Source organism: Oncorhynchus masou, chromosome 6, assembly GCF_036934945.1.
Source record: "Oncorhynchus masou masou isolate Uvic2021 chromosome 6, UVic_Omas_1.1, whole genome shotgun sequence".
Lineage (NCBI taxonomy): Eukaryota > Metazoa > Chordata > Actinopteri > Salmoniformes > Salmonidae > Oncorhynchus > Oncorhynchus masou.
In genome coordinates, this window is record NC_088217.1 from 46,078,134 (window position 1) to 46,094,504 (window position 16,371).

The window sequence follows — 16,371 nt, forward strand, 5'->3', positions numbered from 1 at the left end:
GTGTTTTTGTTTTATGTGATTCACTGATAATAGTACAACACAGAGAGTAAGAACACAGAGTAAGTGATACATTCAGATTGGCCACGCTGTATTCTCATATGCCATTAGGGGGTGCATGTGCTCAACAAATACAGTTTCTGGAGTGACTATTTTTCAGCCTCAACTCTGCAACATATCAGGAATACCTTGTCCTGTTTCACAGAGTGTTGATCTGAAGAGTGTATCTCTAAAAATACTGCTAATGTCACATTGTCTCTCGAAGCTCTTTGCTAGTAGAGTTTGGAAATGGCTTACAACACTGATGGCAGTGAAACATCCAACTTGGCTTGGAATCCTAGTCCTGCTACCTTTGCACATCCCTTTGAATTTCATACTTGAATCTATAGTATGTAGTTGTAAATAATGTATATTTCCTGTTCTCATCCTACACAATTTAGTTGACTTCAAGAGCACATACATAGGTTGATAAACTTGTAGGTATTTCCAGATAATAACACACTACTGAATCTATTCTTTTGGCGCCTACGATATTAAAAACACACAACGAGATGACTTCTCAAAGAAGAAGGCTGAAAGTCTGAATGGAATAGACATGACAGATCTGGAAGGACTATATTGAGCAGGCTGGACCCAGCCTGTGGTTGCTAATCTCTCCCTGTCATTTGTTGCCTTTTCCGCAAACTATAGCTAGCCACACCAGCGGATAAAGCCAGTTAAGGAAATAAATTATGGAAACTCACCAGCTTCTCAGAGAATCTAACTCTTACTCGTCATATTCTCATGTCATATTCCCTACCTCTGCATCTGGCTTCCTTTTGAAAGCTCACAAAACTGTGAGCGGAATAAGCCTGAAGCAGAGTTTTGTCTTCAAAACTATATTATTATAGAGAATATGTGTAGGGAATATACAGTATGGGAAATAAAGGCCTATTCTCTATACATCAGGCTTAGCCGCAATTCAGAAATTTGGAATGGACTCCCATTCAACTCATGAGTTGAAATTTGAATTTAATTAGTCATACCCCACAGGATGTACAATTTGAGTTTTAGCAACAGGAAGAATAATTTAATTCAGTGAAGTTCAAAGAAATTCAGTCATAGCACATGAGTTTCATTGAATCTGACAAGTCACACTTCCATAAACCAAATAATATATCACTTTTCTCTGGAAACAATGTTGATATACTATTTAAACCTTGTTGCTTAGAATGGACCATTATATTTCCACCAACCCTTTCATTTGTTTGGCTTATTGTTTAAGTCCTCGGGGTCAACCTGAGGGTGAAACTAATGCATTCTGGGAAATGTAGTATTTCCCCATATTGAACAAAATGTTATTAATGAAATATAACTCAGATTAGTCATATACAGGTTTTTATTTCCTTGATTATTCATTAAGAGTTTGTCCTGAAAATCAATTGTTTCAACACAATTTTATATGCATATACAGTACCAGTCAAAAGTTTGAACACGCCTACTCATCAAGGGTTTTTATTTTTACTATTTTCTACATTGTGGAATAATAGTGAAAACATCAAAACTATGAAATAACATGGAATCAGTAACCAAAAAAAGTGTTAAATCAAAATATATTTTATATTTGAGATTCTTCAAAATAGCTGTTCTTGCCATAATGTGGACTTGGTATTTTACCTAATAGGGCTATCTTCTGTATACCACCCCTACCTTGTCACAACACAGCTTATTGGTTCAAACACATTAAGAAGGAAAGAAATTCAAGGCACACCTGTTAATTGAAATGCATTCCAGGTGACTACTTTATGAAGCTGGTTGAGAGAATGCCAAGAGTGTGCAAAGCTGTCATCAAGGCAATGTAATGAACACGATGGGAGACAGAAAGCTGGTTTCAAGCGCAGGGCGCAGCAGGTGTTTGTTGTAAAGGACCACTGGAGGAGGCAGGTAGCTGGGTCCAAGGGCAGGCAGAAGGTCATACACAGGGGGTCCAACAAGGCAACAGTATAGGCAGGGAAAAGGCAGGTAATGTCATCCGGGAGATCAGGCAATAGGTTGATAACAGGAAATCCGATAGGCTAAGGTACAGGCAGGCAATATGCATCGTTAGTGAGGCACGCAAAAACTATCATACACGGGAGGATAACTTACAGGAAACCCAATGCTCCAAATAGAAGTGTGTCGCAAAACAAACAATACCTCACAATGATGGGGTGCAAAAAACTGAACTAAATAGTCCAAACTTTTGACTGGTGCTGTATATAACGACATGCTTGATGTTTTATGTACAATAAGTATATTTGTATAGACTACACCTAGAAGAGGCATTTGAATTTAATTTCACTGAATTCAATTATATTTCCTTTAATTGAAATTCAAATTGCAATTCTGTATCCTGTTGACTACTTCAATTCAAATTCTATCATTTAATTAGAATTTATGAGGCATTCTTAATTCAATTCTGAATTGAGCCCAAAGCTGCTATACATGATCTTGACACTATGGTCAGAGAGCCCTGGACATCAGAGAGTCCCGGAAGACATACTGTATGAATTTTCTTTTTTGGACATGTAAAAGCAGGCTAAAGATGATTATGACCCCTTCTCATAATGAAAGTGTATGTAAGCTTGAGCCTAGGTGGCATGTCCAGATGTTCACTGGTTCTTCTTGCAACAGGATGGTGTGCTGACAAGGCTGAAACAGAATGTGGCATGAATAAAGACACAACTATGCAAATTAATGTTTACATCTAGATCTGGTCCATTGAATCTGTTTGTGTGGATTTGTGTCCACAGCTTGTGTAAGTTGAAAGCATGACGCAGTCTGAAGTGCAAGAAATATACAGTAATACCGAAGTAAGAAAACGTCTATGCAGAGAGGTGCTCACAACTGTAGCCTTCTTTATGGTCATGCCTCATGAATAGCTTGATTTAGTTTTTGATTTAAAGTGACTGTTATCATACTACCATTTATTAGCTTTATATTAGCATTGGATCACTATTACTGTAGTAATCACTATTGTTCAATTGATTGGTCTCTTTAGATTGATTAGTCTGTTTATTGTTCGATCAGGCCTATTCATTCATGCATGGGCGTTGGGCTTAGTACCTGTGTGCTCTGCAGAGCCTCTGAGTGAGTAACTGCGGGGGGAGTGTGTATGACTGGCTTTTGGCAGCAGGTGGGTGGTTTACAGTGTGTGGCTTCAGTGATAAGTTATCAGTAGTCAGACAGCCACTGTACTGAGCAACCCCAACCCTACTCCCCACCGCGGACTGAAAAATACACTTTTGAGGTCACAACTTCTATATTATATTGGTTTATACTTGTAAATACCTATATGTATAATTTAGTCTAGTTCAGCTATGTTACAAAAAAAAGGTCCAGTGCGACTTACAGTTAGATAGTAGCACATGATATTGATTTTGCCTTTGGCTACATCAGTATATAAAACTTTGATATCATATTTGTCTCTGATTCATTACAAAGCACATTATGATTGTTGTTCATACATTACCTTTTTGCATTCAATTTTTTGAAAATGTATTTAAAAATAAAAAACAGAAATACTTTATTTTCACAAGTATTCAGACCCTATTCTATGAGACTCAAAATTGAGCTCAGGTGCATCCTGTTTCCATTGATCATCCTTGAGATGTTTCTACAACTTGATTGGAGTCTCCCTGTGGTAACTTCAATTGATTGAACATGATTTGGAAAGGCACACACCTGTCTATTTAAGGTCCCACAGTTGACAGTGCATATCAAAGCAAAAACCAAGCCATGAGGTCAAAGGAATTTTCCGTAAGATCTCTGAGACAGGATTGTGTCGAGGCACAGATCTGAGGAAGTGTACATCATTCTTAAATGGAAGAACTTTGGAATCACCAAGACTCTTCCTAGAGCTGACCGCCCGGTCAGCACTCCACCAATCAAGCCAAACTGAGCAATCGGGGGAGAATGGCCTTGGTCAGGGAGGTGACCAAGAACCCAAATGATCACTTTGACAGAGCTCCAGAATTCTTCTGTGGAGATGGGAGAACTTTCAAGAAGGTGAACCATCTCTCCAGCACTCCACCAATCGGCCAGGCGGAAGACACTCCTCAGTAAAAGGCACGACAGCCTACTTGGAGTTTGCCAAAAGGCACCTAAAAGACTCTGATTGTGAGAAACAAGATTCTCTGGTCTGATGAAACCAAGATTGAAGTCTTTGGCCTGAATGCCCTAGCGTTACGTCTGGAGGAAACCTGGCATCATCCCTACGGTGAAGCATGGTGGTGGCAGCATCATGCTTTGGGATGTTTTTCAGCGGCAGGGACTAGGAGACTAATCAGGATCTAGGGAAAGATGAAGGGAGCAATGTACAGAGATATCCTTGATGAAAACATACTCCAGATTGGGGCGAAATGTTCACCTCAGGCTGGGGCGAAGGTTCACCTTCCAACAGGACAACGACCCTAAGCACACAGCCAAGACAACACAGGAGTGGATCGGGACAAGTCTCTGAATGTCTTTGAGTGGCCCAGCCAGAGCCTGGACTTGAAGCTGATCGAACATCTCTGGAGAGACCAGAAAATAGCTGTGCAGCGGCGCTCCCCATCCAACCTGACAGAGCTTGAGAGGATCTGCAGAGAAGAATGGGAGAAACTCCCCAAATACAGGTGTACCAAGCTTGTAGCTTCATACCCAGGAAGACTCCAGGTTGTATATTCTCTGCCAAAGGTGCTTCAACAAAATACTGAGTAAAGGGTTATGTAACTGAAATATCATATTTTTTGAAATATATAAATTAGCAAACATTTCTTAACCTGTTTTTGCTTTGTCATTATGGGGTGTTGTGTGTAGAATGGGGAGGGAAAAAGCAATTTAACCCATTTTTTAAAGATACTGAAACATAACAAAGTGGAAAAAGTCAAGGGGTCTGTATGCACTGTACATATAGGTAGGGGTAAAATGACTAGGCAACAGGATAGATAATAAACAGTATCAGCAACTTATGTGATGAGTCAAAAGAGTGCAAAAAGTGTCAATGCAGATAGTCCGGGTAGCTATTTGGTTAACTATTTAGCAGTCTCATGGCATGGTGGTAGAAGCTCTTCAGGGTGCTGTTGGTTCCAATGTTGGTGCACCGGTACGGCTTGCCGTGCGGTAGCAGAGTTTCAAGTCTATGACTTGGGTGGCTGGAGTGGTTAACAATTTTTAAGGCCTTCCTATGACACCACCTGGTATAGATGTCCTAGATGGCAGGGAGCTCGGCCCCAGTGATGTACTTGGCCTTATGCACTACCCTCTGTAGCGTCTTGCAGTCAAATGCCAAGCAGTTGCCATATCAAGTGGTGATGCAGCCAGTCAAGGTGCTCTCAGTGGTGCAGCTGTATAACTTTTTGAGGATCTGAGGACCCATGGCAAATCTTTCCAGCCTCCTGTGGGGGACGAGGCGTTGGTATGCCTTCTTCACGACTGTGTTGGTGTTTGTGGACCATGTTAATTACTTAGTGATGTGGACACTGAGGAACTTGAAGCTCTCAACCTGCTCCACTACAGCCCCTGGTACCACATTGTCAGGTTACTGACCTCCCTATAGGCTGTCTCTTCGTCATCGATGATCAGGCCTACCACCGTCAAGTCATCAGAAAAATTAATGATGGTGTTGAAGACGGAGAACAGTAGGGGACTAAGCACATACCCCTGAGGGGCCCCCATGTTGAGGGTCAGCATGGCAGATGTGTTGTTGCCTACTCTCATAACCTAGAGGCGGCCTGTGAGTGGGTCCGGTATCGAGTTACAAAGGGAGGTGTTCAGTCCCAAGGTCCTGAGATTAGTGATGATCTTTGAGGGCAATTTAGTGTTGAACGCTAAGCTGTAGTCGATGAACAGCATCTCACAGATGTGTTCCACTTGTCCACCAATAAAGATTGCACTCCACACATCCCCTCTCCCTAAATTCTGGGGTGGGTCCAGGGTGCCTGGGATGAGGGTGTTGATGTGAGCCATGATCAGCCTTTCAACGCATTTCATGGCAACAGATGTGAGTGCTACGGGGCGATAGTCATTTAGACAGGTTACCTTGGCGTTCTGGGGCACAGGAACTATGGTGGTCTGATTGAAACATGTAGGTTTCAAGCAGACCAGCGCATGTTCTGAATACACGTCCTGGTAATCTCTCCCTGCGGATTTGTGAATGTTAACCTGTTAAAGGTCTTACTCACATCGGCAATGGAGAGCGAGATCACAAAGTCGTCTGGAACAGCTGGTGCTTTGTCATGCATGGTTCAGTGTTGCTTGCCTCAGAGCGAGCATAGAAGGCATTAAGCTCGTCAGTTGGCATTTCGCGGCTGGGTTTCCCTTTGTAATCCGAGATAGTTTGCAAACCCTGCCACATCCACGAGCATCAGAGCCGGCATAGTAGGATTTGATCTTAGTCCTGTATTTATGCTTTGCCTGTTTGATGGCTCGTCGGAGGTCGTTGCAGGATTTCTTATAAGTTTCTGGATTAGTGTATCGCATGAAAGCGGCAGCTCTAGCCGTTAGCTCAGTGCGGATGTTGCCTGTAATGGCTTCTGGGTGGGATATGTACGTACGATGTTGTCGATGCGCTTATTAACGAAGCCGGTGACTGATGTGGTAAACTCCTCAATATTATAGGATGAATCCCGGAACATATTCCAGTCTGTGCTAGCAAAACAGTCTTGTAGCTTAGCATCCACTCGAGACTTCCTTAACATTAGAGATTACGCACCAGCTTTTCTTAACAAAAAACACCCCTCTCCTTCATCTTTCCGAGGCTGCCCGACCAGTCTTGACAATGCATAGAAAAGTCAGCGATATGTATATTATCCATGTCCTTGTTCAGCCACGACTCCATGAAATATAGAATATTACACTTCTTCATATAGTTATTTTTAGTTGAGTGTGTGTGTGTGTGTGCCAGCTTGTGTGTCAATTTTTGTTGACCTAACGGTAGGTAATGCCACATCAATCTAAATGTAGAACCTGGCACACCTTTCTCACTTGAGTTGAATGTTTTGTCACTTTACCGCTGCTTAATGGAAAACTGAGGATTTGCATGTCCGGTGCTCCCAATGCAATTCCACTGTCAGTCCCTACCCCCAACAGAGCCTGGACAAAGACACCATTATACCTCAGTGAGTGAAGGTACAAAGCCACTATAGTGTCTCACCACAGCACCTGAAAGAGTGCAGAAAATTTAAATACCATTTACATGTTGAAAACGATAAACGTGTGCCTCAAACCCAGGAATTTGTATAGTAAATAATCAGAAACAGTTTTCTTAATTTTACCATTCATGTTTTATTGTTTATGAGGAGCTTGTAAGAAATTACAAATATAGAAATGTAGCAAATACAAAAAATTCACATTTTAATGCCCTTTCACCTTCAACTAAAATCATAAACATTTGAAAAGGGATATGGCAACTTTAGTCCACACAATTCAGTACGTATTTACGAAATACAGCTAGCTACAAGTTTATACCAGTGTTACCCGTATCAATGATTACAGTGGGAAGTTTAAACTTTACTTTTAAAGTTTTAGTTTTCATAAAAATAGAATATGCCTTTAACAAAATACAATCAAATCCTTCCATAAAAGTTTTTATTTTTTGATCTTGTAAAAATGTGCAGTATTATGTCCAGTGTTAAGACAAGATCAACTTCACACATAAAATAGGAAGGAAAAAAGTCTAAATGCATTTATGTACAAGGCATCCATTGCTACAAAGAAGCTATTCCTCAGTAGGTGAGTTTGTGTCTGTACTGTATATGCTGTATGTTGCCTTTATGGGTCTGAATGTGTCTAGGTCTGTTTCACACCAGTGTGGGCACCATGCCAGTGTTTGGGTGATGGGTGTAAGACAGGCTGACAGACGGGTGCAGGCCGGAGGGTGGGGAGAGGAAGTGAGGGGTGTGGCTGTAGGAGAGCTGTGACCCTGGACCCAGCGAGTAGGGGCCTCCGTGGTCATCGAGGGGGAGACCCTGTGAAAGGTCAGGGTACTGCTCCAACATGGCGCTCTTCTTGCCCTTCTTGTTCTTGTTGGACGCTTTACGGTTTCGTGTTTGGATACCATCTTTCTTCATAGTAAGGGGTCTGTTGACCTGTCAAAAGAGCAGTGTATCTTAATTTCACATACATAAATTAGTACATTCTCTTTCTCCATTATTTACCTGATACTACTATACTACAGGAGGTAGATTAAGGTTAAAATTTAGGGTTTAAGTTCAAGTTTATGTTCAATCACTTGGGTTCCGAATCAGTAGCTTGGGGTTGTGTGGGGTTTTGCCGTTTCAATCACTGAGGAAGTGCTAGCTACAAATAGTAATAGTAGTTCTCTAGCTAATTGAGAACATTCAATGTATCTTGTTCATTGACTCACGTTGTGCAGCTTGAAGTAGAGTCCACAGGCGTTGCACACAGGCTCACCCCTGGCGTTCCGTCTCCACAGCGTGGTGGTGCTGGTGTGACAGTTGGCACATTGAGTCCCAGCCCGCTTGCTGACAATCTGAAACAGAGAGAGAGAAAGATAAGTCAATTCTGTAGATTAAAGACGAGCTCCAATGTTTATTTGGATTCATTGTGTTTTTCGACCAATTGATTGGCATGTCAACACCATAGAATTTACAACGGATTATTATCATATCTTATCCGGTCCTTATGTCATATCATACCAGTCTTTTCTTTGGTCGGATCAGGGGACGATTTTGGCCATTCATCTTATGGTAAAGCCCACAGGCGTTACACAGGTAGTGTCCTGTTCCATCTCGACGCCATAGAGGGGTGGCAGTGGCTCCACAGTTGACACACTCTCTGGCCTCTGCCACAAATCACAGACACACAAATAATTATCTGGAATCCCACAGGACGTTCAGAGGACAGAGTAAACTTACTTAGGTGGGATAGCATGGATATGATGCATGATGCTCACCTGGTGGAGACAGCCTCATCTTATTACGTAGTTTGGGGGAGTAGGAGGAGGGGCTCATCCATGCTCCTGGGGAGGAGTAAAGGCCTGCCATTGTGTAGTCCTGTGGAGAGGTCATGTACGAGCTGTAGGGGCCCAGCATGTGTGAATGGGCGTGGGGAGATGGTGTGCACACACTCCCAGCAGCAGAAGTCAGATTCAGAAAACTGGTTCCACCACCTCCACCCAAAGGACTCAAGCGCTCGGCCTTCAGGGCCTCCTGAAGCCTGGGACTCTCCTTGCCATCCCTACCTGGAGAGGAGTACCCATCTCTGGAGGTGAACGAGGACGTGGCGCTGGAGGCATAAAGGGAGTTTGGGGTGTATGGGTGCAGAGGAGTCTTAGTGAAAGGGTTGCTGGTCCAGGTAGAGGATGATGGGTTGTATGGAGAGCTCAGAGAGTGGCTGCCAGGGCCATCCAGCCATTGAAGGTTGCCAAGGAGAGAGGGTGAGGAGTACACCTGGCGAACTGTATGAGAGAGAAGCAGTAGAGGGGCACAGTTGTCAGGGGAGTCCCTGATTACAGAAACTGCATTATTTTTAATGCAATATTAATTTACACTATGAAAGGTCAACATAAATGTTTTAAAGTTATGTTATGTTCCTCGCTTCTGACCTGAGCTCTGTCTGTAGCCTGATGGAGCCCTGCTGTGGCTGGGGTTGGAGAAGTAGGAGGGAAGGCTGGTGTAGTCAGTCTCAGGGTTGGAGAAGAAGGGCTCTCCCTCCTCTCCTGGAGGTAGTAAGCCAGGCTCTGAGGAGAAGCTGGCCAGGGGATCAGAGCTGAGCAGAGCTGGAGACACCCAGTGAGACTGTTCAGAGGAATCCTCCATTCTTACAGAGATAACCACTAACTCTGAAACAACAGAAAGGATTAGGAGAAACCTAATTATTCCTAGTTGGAACCTGATTAGGAGCTATAGCAACAACCAGACAGTACCAGCATCTCAGTAGGCTGATGTGAAGTGTTTACAAATACTGTTTTTTGTGAGGCTGCCATTTTAAAGAAACACATGTAACTTCAAGACATGAAGGGGACTCAACAGCAGCAGGTTTTCAAACTTCCCTTTCAAGGATCCTCATTTGACTGTGGCTGAAAGTAGACCCTAAAAATAAATAGGCCTATCTGTAACTACAAACAGTGAACAAACGTTTGCTTACAACCAATGACCTTTATAGGAATTCCTATTTAGGGCTCACAAGTGGGGCAGCAGTCTAAGGCACTGCATCTCTGTGCTAGAGTTATCACTACAGACAACCTTGTTTGAATCCAGGCTGTATCACAACCAGCCGTGACTGGGAGTCCCATAGGGCGGCGCACAACTGGCCCAGCGTCGTCCGGGTTTGGCCGTTGTAGGCCGTCATTGTAAATAATAATTTGTTCTTAAATGACTTGCCTAGTTAAATAAAGGTTAAATGTCAAAACAGAATGTGAGTTCTCAGGAAAGCAAATATAAATGTAATAATGAAATTGAAAACAGTTCATTAGATGGCAATAATCTAGATGTTCAGCATTTAGATAATTTGATGTATTTCAGTGACAATTTAGCATAACATAAAGTGCATAAGCCTAGTATAAATTAGTTTATTGTGTAGTGGAGGGTAAACGCAAATAAACATAGTTACCCCCCTACAGCTTCCACACTTTTTGCCGAAAAATACACTTAATGTATTGGAAGCGTTACTTTTTTCCCCATGACCGGCGATCACAGTTGTTTGCCCATCTATTTCTTTTTTTTACCACGACTTCGTGATCACATTCACTGTAGTGGCTAATTGATTATATAATGTAACAGAGAGTGCTTCTAACCAAAACAAATGATACATCTATGGAAATAACAGAAGTAGTGTCTGCTCTGGAACACACCATGCAAGTTGTCAGTAGTAGAGACAATGTTGACCCATATCTTTATTAACTTGTGATAAGAGGAAAGAGGAGCCTGATAGGGTCTGATAGAGTCTGAGAAAATCAGATAGAGCACATTATTGTCATACTAAATATACCCAGCATCAGTGATGCGACGAAACACCAACCCTAATCTCATCTGATTAATAGAAATGTGTTGTCGCACAATTACTGCTGACTACCACCCGGCAGACCATACAAAACCACTGTCATGGAACTTCTCTGAATAACAAACAGTGCAGAATAAATCAATGCTATCACTGCAACAACAACAACAAAACTATTTCCTTAATAACCACGTTAGGAAAACAGTGACATTTCACTGTCATTTTGCAATGGAATTTACTCTCGTTGTATACCAGCCATTATGGCAAAAATAATTAGATGTTACAATAAAGTTGTAACGTAACATTTTTCTAATGTTAATGTGTGTGTGTAAATTAAAGTAAATTAATTAAATGAAAATGCTTGATAAATTCACATCCATGAACATCCATGCACCATTTCTCCACAACACATGTTGATAAGTCTGTGTAGAAATAATTCAACCATCTACTCATTGACTGTAACTGTAGGATTACAGTTGTGGTTACCAAAATGTAAAATTATCTAAAGAGGTCATTGCCACTCACCACTACCATCTCACATATGGTTGCAGCCAATCAAACAACTAATGGTCTGGAGTAATACAGAAGGCTAACTTCCACAGGTTTCAGGTAGACACCATTACACTTGTGATCCTCCACTATCATTCAGGCTGATATTGTGAACACTATTAGAAAAAAAGGTGCTATCTAGAACCTTTAAGGGTTCTACGGCTGTCCCCAGAGGAGAACCCTTTGAATAACCCCTTCCTACACGTGGTTCTACATGGAACCCAAAATGCAAAAGGGTTCTACATGGAATCAAAAAGGTTTCTCCTATGGGGACAGCCGAAGAACCCTATTAGAAACGTTTTTTTCCAAGAGTGTACAGTGGCACTGTAATGTGATAGAAACGCTGCACCTACCTGAGGTCGTTGTGAAGAGTGGATGTCAAAGGTGAGTAGAGGATGGCCGCAGTACAAGATACCCAGCTAGGTGAGAGATTGAGAGAACACACCGCCCTGAGGTTCCAGTGTCTGGATCTATGTCTGTGTGGGCAAATCGCCAGAAGAATAACCGAGGTCTTGTACCCCTTGAAAAAATGACTGAGGTTAACGTTAGAAAGGGAGCGATGGGAGGGGTTAGGAAGAACTCTTTTGAAAGACACACCTCCTGGTCCTGCTATACCAAGAGACATCTAATTTGTCTGCTTGGGTAGACTCACAATAGTCAGTCACAACTACAAATTGTCAGTAAATATACCCAGAAACTCATTATAATCATTATATACCTCTGTGTTATTGACAGGAATGGTGAACAGGAACGTTTTAACATTATTTGTATACGATTTATGTGAAGGAACTGTTGTATAAAAAAAGGGGAGTTGACGGGTATTAAAATGACATGTGTATTAATGTGACTTGTTTCAGTTATATCTCGACCAATATCTTAGACTAGTAAGATATCCAAGTCAGCATTTCACTGCCTCCATTAGACTTTTGCACTTTGGAATCTCTTCTCAGTATTTTCTCCTGAATTACAATATTTATTGAGTCATGCAGCCAGCTTACAGCAGGGACTGTTTTTGTCTGTTGATGGATATGCATACAATGCAGATAAGACCAGATACACATGGAAAAAGGAGAGGCGGGCATTTAAACAAAGCAAATGAAAAATGCAAAGAATACATTTCTCTGTGGTTCAGCACAGCTTAGAGTGGAGGACAGTAATGCAAATCGGGAGAGGTGCTGCAATCATGGAGAGATATGGTCTGGACACAGGTAGGCTTCAGACAGGCCTCACTCTGTCACAGTCATTTGGTAGTCAAAGCATCCTCCACTTTCCTCCTCCTTTGTTCATTTACAGTTTTCAGGGAAATTAGGAGAGAGTTAGAGAGAAGTGAACCTTTTAATTGCACAAGAAACACGTCCTACTGTAGCTCACTGCCTGTAACTGTCTTTTTTGCAGAAGAACAGACTTTACCTGAACAACTGCTGTATAGTCCCTGTTCCTATAATGGTGAAAGAGAGCATTCAAATACACAATATTCAAATTCAAACAATACTGAGGAAATATACAGTGTTGATTGATGAATGAAGCACAAAATCCAAAGTCGTAGAGATCATTTTCAGCCTCATGGCTCACTCAACGAAAGGGAGAAACATTGAAGATGAGAGCGAGAGGATGAGGTGGTCCTGACTGTGGACAGCTGGGTTTGTGTGAGGAAAGGAGAGTGGTGGAGAGCGGTGGCGAGGGATGTGGCTGGTGGCACTCTGTCAGCGAGCTGCTTGTCTCTGATAAGAGGTTATCAAGATGAAAGGGGGAGGCCAGGAATTACACTGTCACCCAGTAAACACAGGAGGAATAAAGGCACCCTGCAAAGCCATGCCACTCATAATACACATGTGTATGAGTGGGAAACAAAATGGAAAAAAAACATTTACACACACAAATATACATCTCTGTCTTTGCACTGGCATGCGCCGTAAAAACACACACACACACACACACACACACACACACACACACACACACACACACACACACACACACACACACACACACACACACACACACACACACACACACACACACACACACACACACACACACACACACACACACGAAACTGAAAAAGTATAACCTATATTATACAGTTAAGCAATTTTATCATAATAGAATTGGTTATTGGTTGGGGGGTGCAGGGGGGTGCAGGGGACACAGCGGGTGGCCATTGAGGTCAAACCTCCAATTCCCAAGAAACAGTCTTCTTTGTATGCAGTAGTCTTATCTTTACCACACAGAGGCTGCTGAGCCATTCTCAGACACTGGTATACACCCGGGACTACTGTGCCCCCCCCCCCTTCTCTCTTGCTAACTCTCAGGCATGCTGTGTCTCTGTGTTCATGAAGTGTGTGCTATCAGAGAAAAATTGTCTAGAGCATCTACACAGTTATAACAGTAAAAACTGGGATTATTACACAAATCATTTAAAATTATTACTAATGAAATATTTACTCAATAATGGTCAATCACAAATTATAGGCTGGTACCACACCCCAACTGCCAGAAAACCCTGACACACCCCAACATATTTGTGTGTATAAAACTCTAAGCAAGGCTATTGTCAGCGCTTCATCTGATAAATACAAGATATGCGTCTTACACAGGCCCTGGAAGAGAAGGGCACATCTTAGCAACAGCCATATTCACAGAGATTTGTTTTTAAGATATTTTATTGCAATATAAAAAATTACATAAATATGTGATTAAAATGTTTCAGTGCCATCTTTGATTTTTTTGTTGTTGCAGTTCTCCAAGTTGTCATTATTATTCTAAATATAAAAATCAGAACAACAAATATTTGTTCTACTGTTGCAAGTGCTTGAAACACCATACCATACCTTTACTGTCTAATTTGATCTTTCCTATTGGAAAAGATTAGATCTTTCCTATTTGATACTCTGATAGCCCCCTTTGTTTTTGTTTTTTACAGATATTGTGATAATGATATCACATGATGAATGTATTTATCAAAGTAAGATCAAATCTTGAGTGTATAATATGATATGATATACCGTCTTGATTAATCATGGCCCATATATAACATCATATGACGGACCACCCTCTGTTTCATTGGCTGAGGGTCTTTCATTTCAAGTCGTCTTCACTCGATGGTTAATTGGCTTCATTCACTTTCATGTAATTGGCGCCGTCGTTGAAGCACTTGCCAAGGCGCCAGGCTTCTTTCTAGCAGCTTTCTGCACTGGGATGGGATTTAAATGCAAGATTTAAATCTCCAAAAATGTAACGTCCATTGAAAGAAACTTCCGTACAAATTGTTCAAGTCAATAACCAGCTGAATAAATGTGGGCAAAAAAGGAGGAAAATTGTGTTTCGAATTGGGGTTGTCAGCACTGCCAGAAATAGTTTTTTACTTCGTGTTGCCCTCTGATAAGAAACAAAGACAAACGTGAGATAAAGTCTGACATATATCTATAATTACCTCAGATATTCGATTTCTTAAGTCCTTTAACCAAAGTTGTTGCCATTGTTGAATATGTTTACAGAAAGTGATGGGACATAACATAGCTGGTAAATTAAGACAGGGAAAAGATGCACGCAGACAAGTCTGTTTTCAGATAAGATCGGCTACCACACGTCTGAACTCATTACGGAATTGGGCAAACCTAAACCTCGGCAATTCTGCATGAGTCCAAAAAATAATATTAGACAATGCTGGCCAATGTAGGTTTGTCATTTTTTATAGTTGCCATATGTGCCCCTTAATGCGACTTTTCTCTGGAAAGGAGCTTGGAAAGGGTAGATCACTTTCTCTTTGGGAATCCCCTCCTTTTTTTCTGAGACGCAACATAGGGTCAAATTATGCTACTGTAAAAAAACAAACGGTGTCAAATTACTATAAAGTTCATAGTTATTCTACAAGGTATTGTTTGTGATAGCACAGTATCAAATAACGTTCATATCACAAATGTAATTCATCAATGATAATTGCATCCATATCACTGTTCTGTAAAGTGAACTGTCATACAATTTTGTGTGTGACACAGTCCAAAAATGAGATGAAAGGGGAACTCAGTGTGTGCTCAGGGTGGGGAAATCCTTCTTCATGAACAGATACAGTATGTAAATTATTGCTTCACTAACATGTACCTAGCAACCACTGGGACTGACTTTCTCACCAAAGAAGTGAGCCTTGAGGGAAGTGCAGTCATTCTGCAGGTGAGTACTTGTTTGTGGTACTTACTATCTTAATTATGTCCAATCTGTCCCAACACATTAAATAATTGAACAGCTGTTGATAGTGGCTGCTAGTGTCTTTTCTCAGCTCATAACAAGACTCATATTAGTCTTCATTCAGATCTGGGACACTGCTGCAGGGTAGAGAGTTTCCAGTCTCATAGTAGCGGAGGCCCTGACCCAAGGCTAACCTACCAAATATTTGCCTTCACTATACACACACACACTGAAGAAGGTTGACACTGAAACGTGTCTGACTTCACTAGATATTACTTGAGTTATTTCACAATAGTGGAGGTGGAGGAAGATGAGAGGAAGCTACTGCATTGTTAGTGGAAATATTCTCAGCCTGATCTCTGTAACCATTAAAAAGAGCTATCTGTCCAGAACAAGCTAGCCAATTGGCTTTTCCTTTCTTGTAGATGTGCCGGAAGCAAGCTGTGCTGTGAAGAGATACAGTTGAAGTCGGAAGTTTACATACACTTATGTTGGAGTCATTAAAACTCGTTTTTCAACCACTCCACAAATAGTTTTTGCAAGTCTGTTAGGACATCTACTTTGTGCATGACACAATACATTTTTCCAACAATTGTTTACAAACAGATTATTTCACTTATAATTCACTGTATCACAATTGCAGTGGGTCAGATGTTTACATACACTAAGTTGACTGTGCCT

The 16,371-nt window shown here is 41.5% G+C and overlaps 1 protein-coding gene across 2 annotated transcripts; it reads right to left on the bottom strand.

Moving 5' to 3' along the window:
- Window positions 1-7,256: 7,256 nt before the first annotated feature.
- Window positions 7,257-13,222, bottom strand: LOC135542141 (GATA-binding factor 2-like). Of its 2 annotated transcripts, XM_064968842.1 has the most exons (6): window positions 11,859-13,222; window positions 9,563-9,799; window positions 8,912-9,415; window positions 8,655-8,800; window positions 8,363-8,488; window positions 7,257-8,084 (listed from the first exon to the last, which is right to left on the bottom strand). In XM_064968842.1, exons 2-6 carry the CDS (start codon window positions 9,774-9,776, stop codon window positions 7,797-7,799), a joined length of 1,278 nt encoding a protein of 425 aa, XP_064824914.1. In that variant the 5' UTR covers window positions 9,777-9,799; window positions 11,859-13,222; the 3' UTR covers window positions 7,257-7,796. The 2 variants fall into 2 exon arrangements, with proteins under 2 accessions (XP_064824914.1, XP_064824915.1); XM_064968843.1 differs by lacking the exon at window positions 11,859-13,222 and having other exon boundaries at window positions 9,563-9,823.
- Window positions 13,223-16,371: the final 3,149 nt, after the last annotated feature.

Coding starts and splice junctions, on each gene's coding strand:
- LOC135542141 (XM_064968842.1), bottom strand. CDS start 9,776: ATGGAGGATTCCTCTGAACAGTCTCACTGGGTGTCTCCAGCTCTGCTC. Junction 8,801..8,911: donor GATGAGGCTGTCTCCACCAG/GTGAGCATCATG, acceptor GATTTGTGGCAG/AGGCCAGAGAGTGTGTCAAC. Junction 8,489..8,654: donor TCCGACCAAAGAAAAGACTG/GTATGATATGAC, acceptor TCTCTGTTTCAG/ATTGTCAGCAAGCGGGCTGG.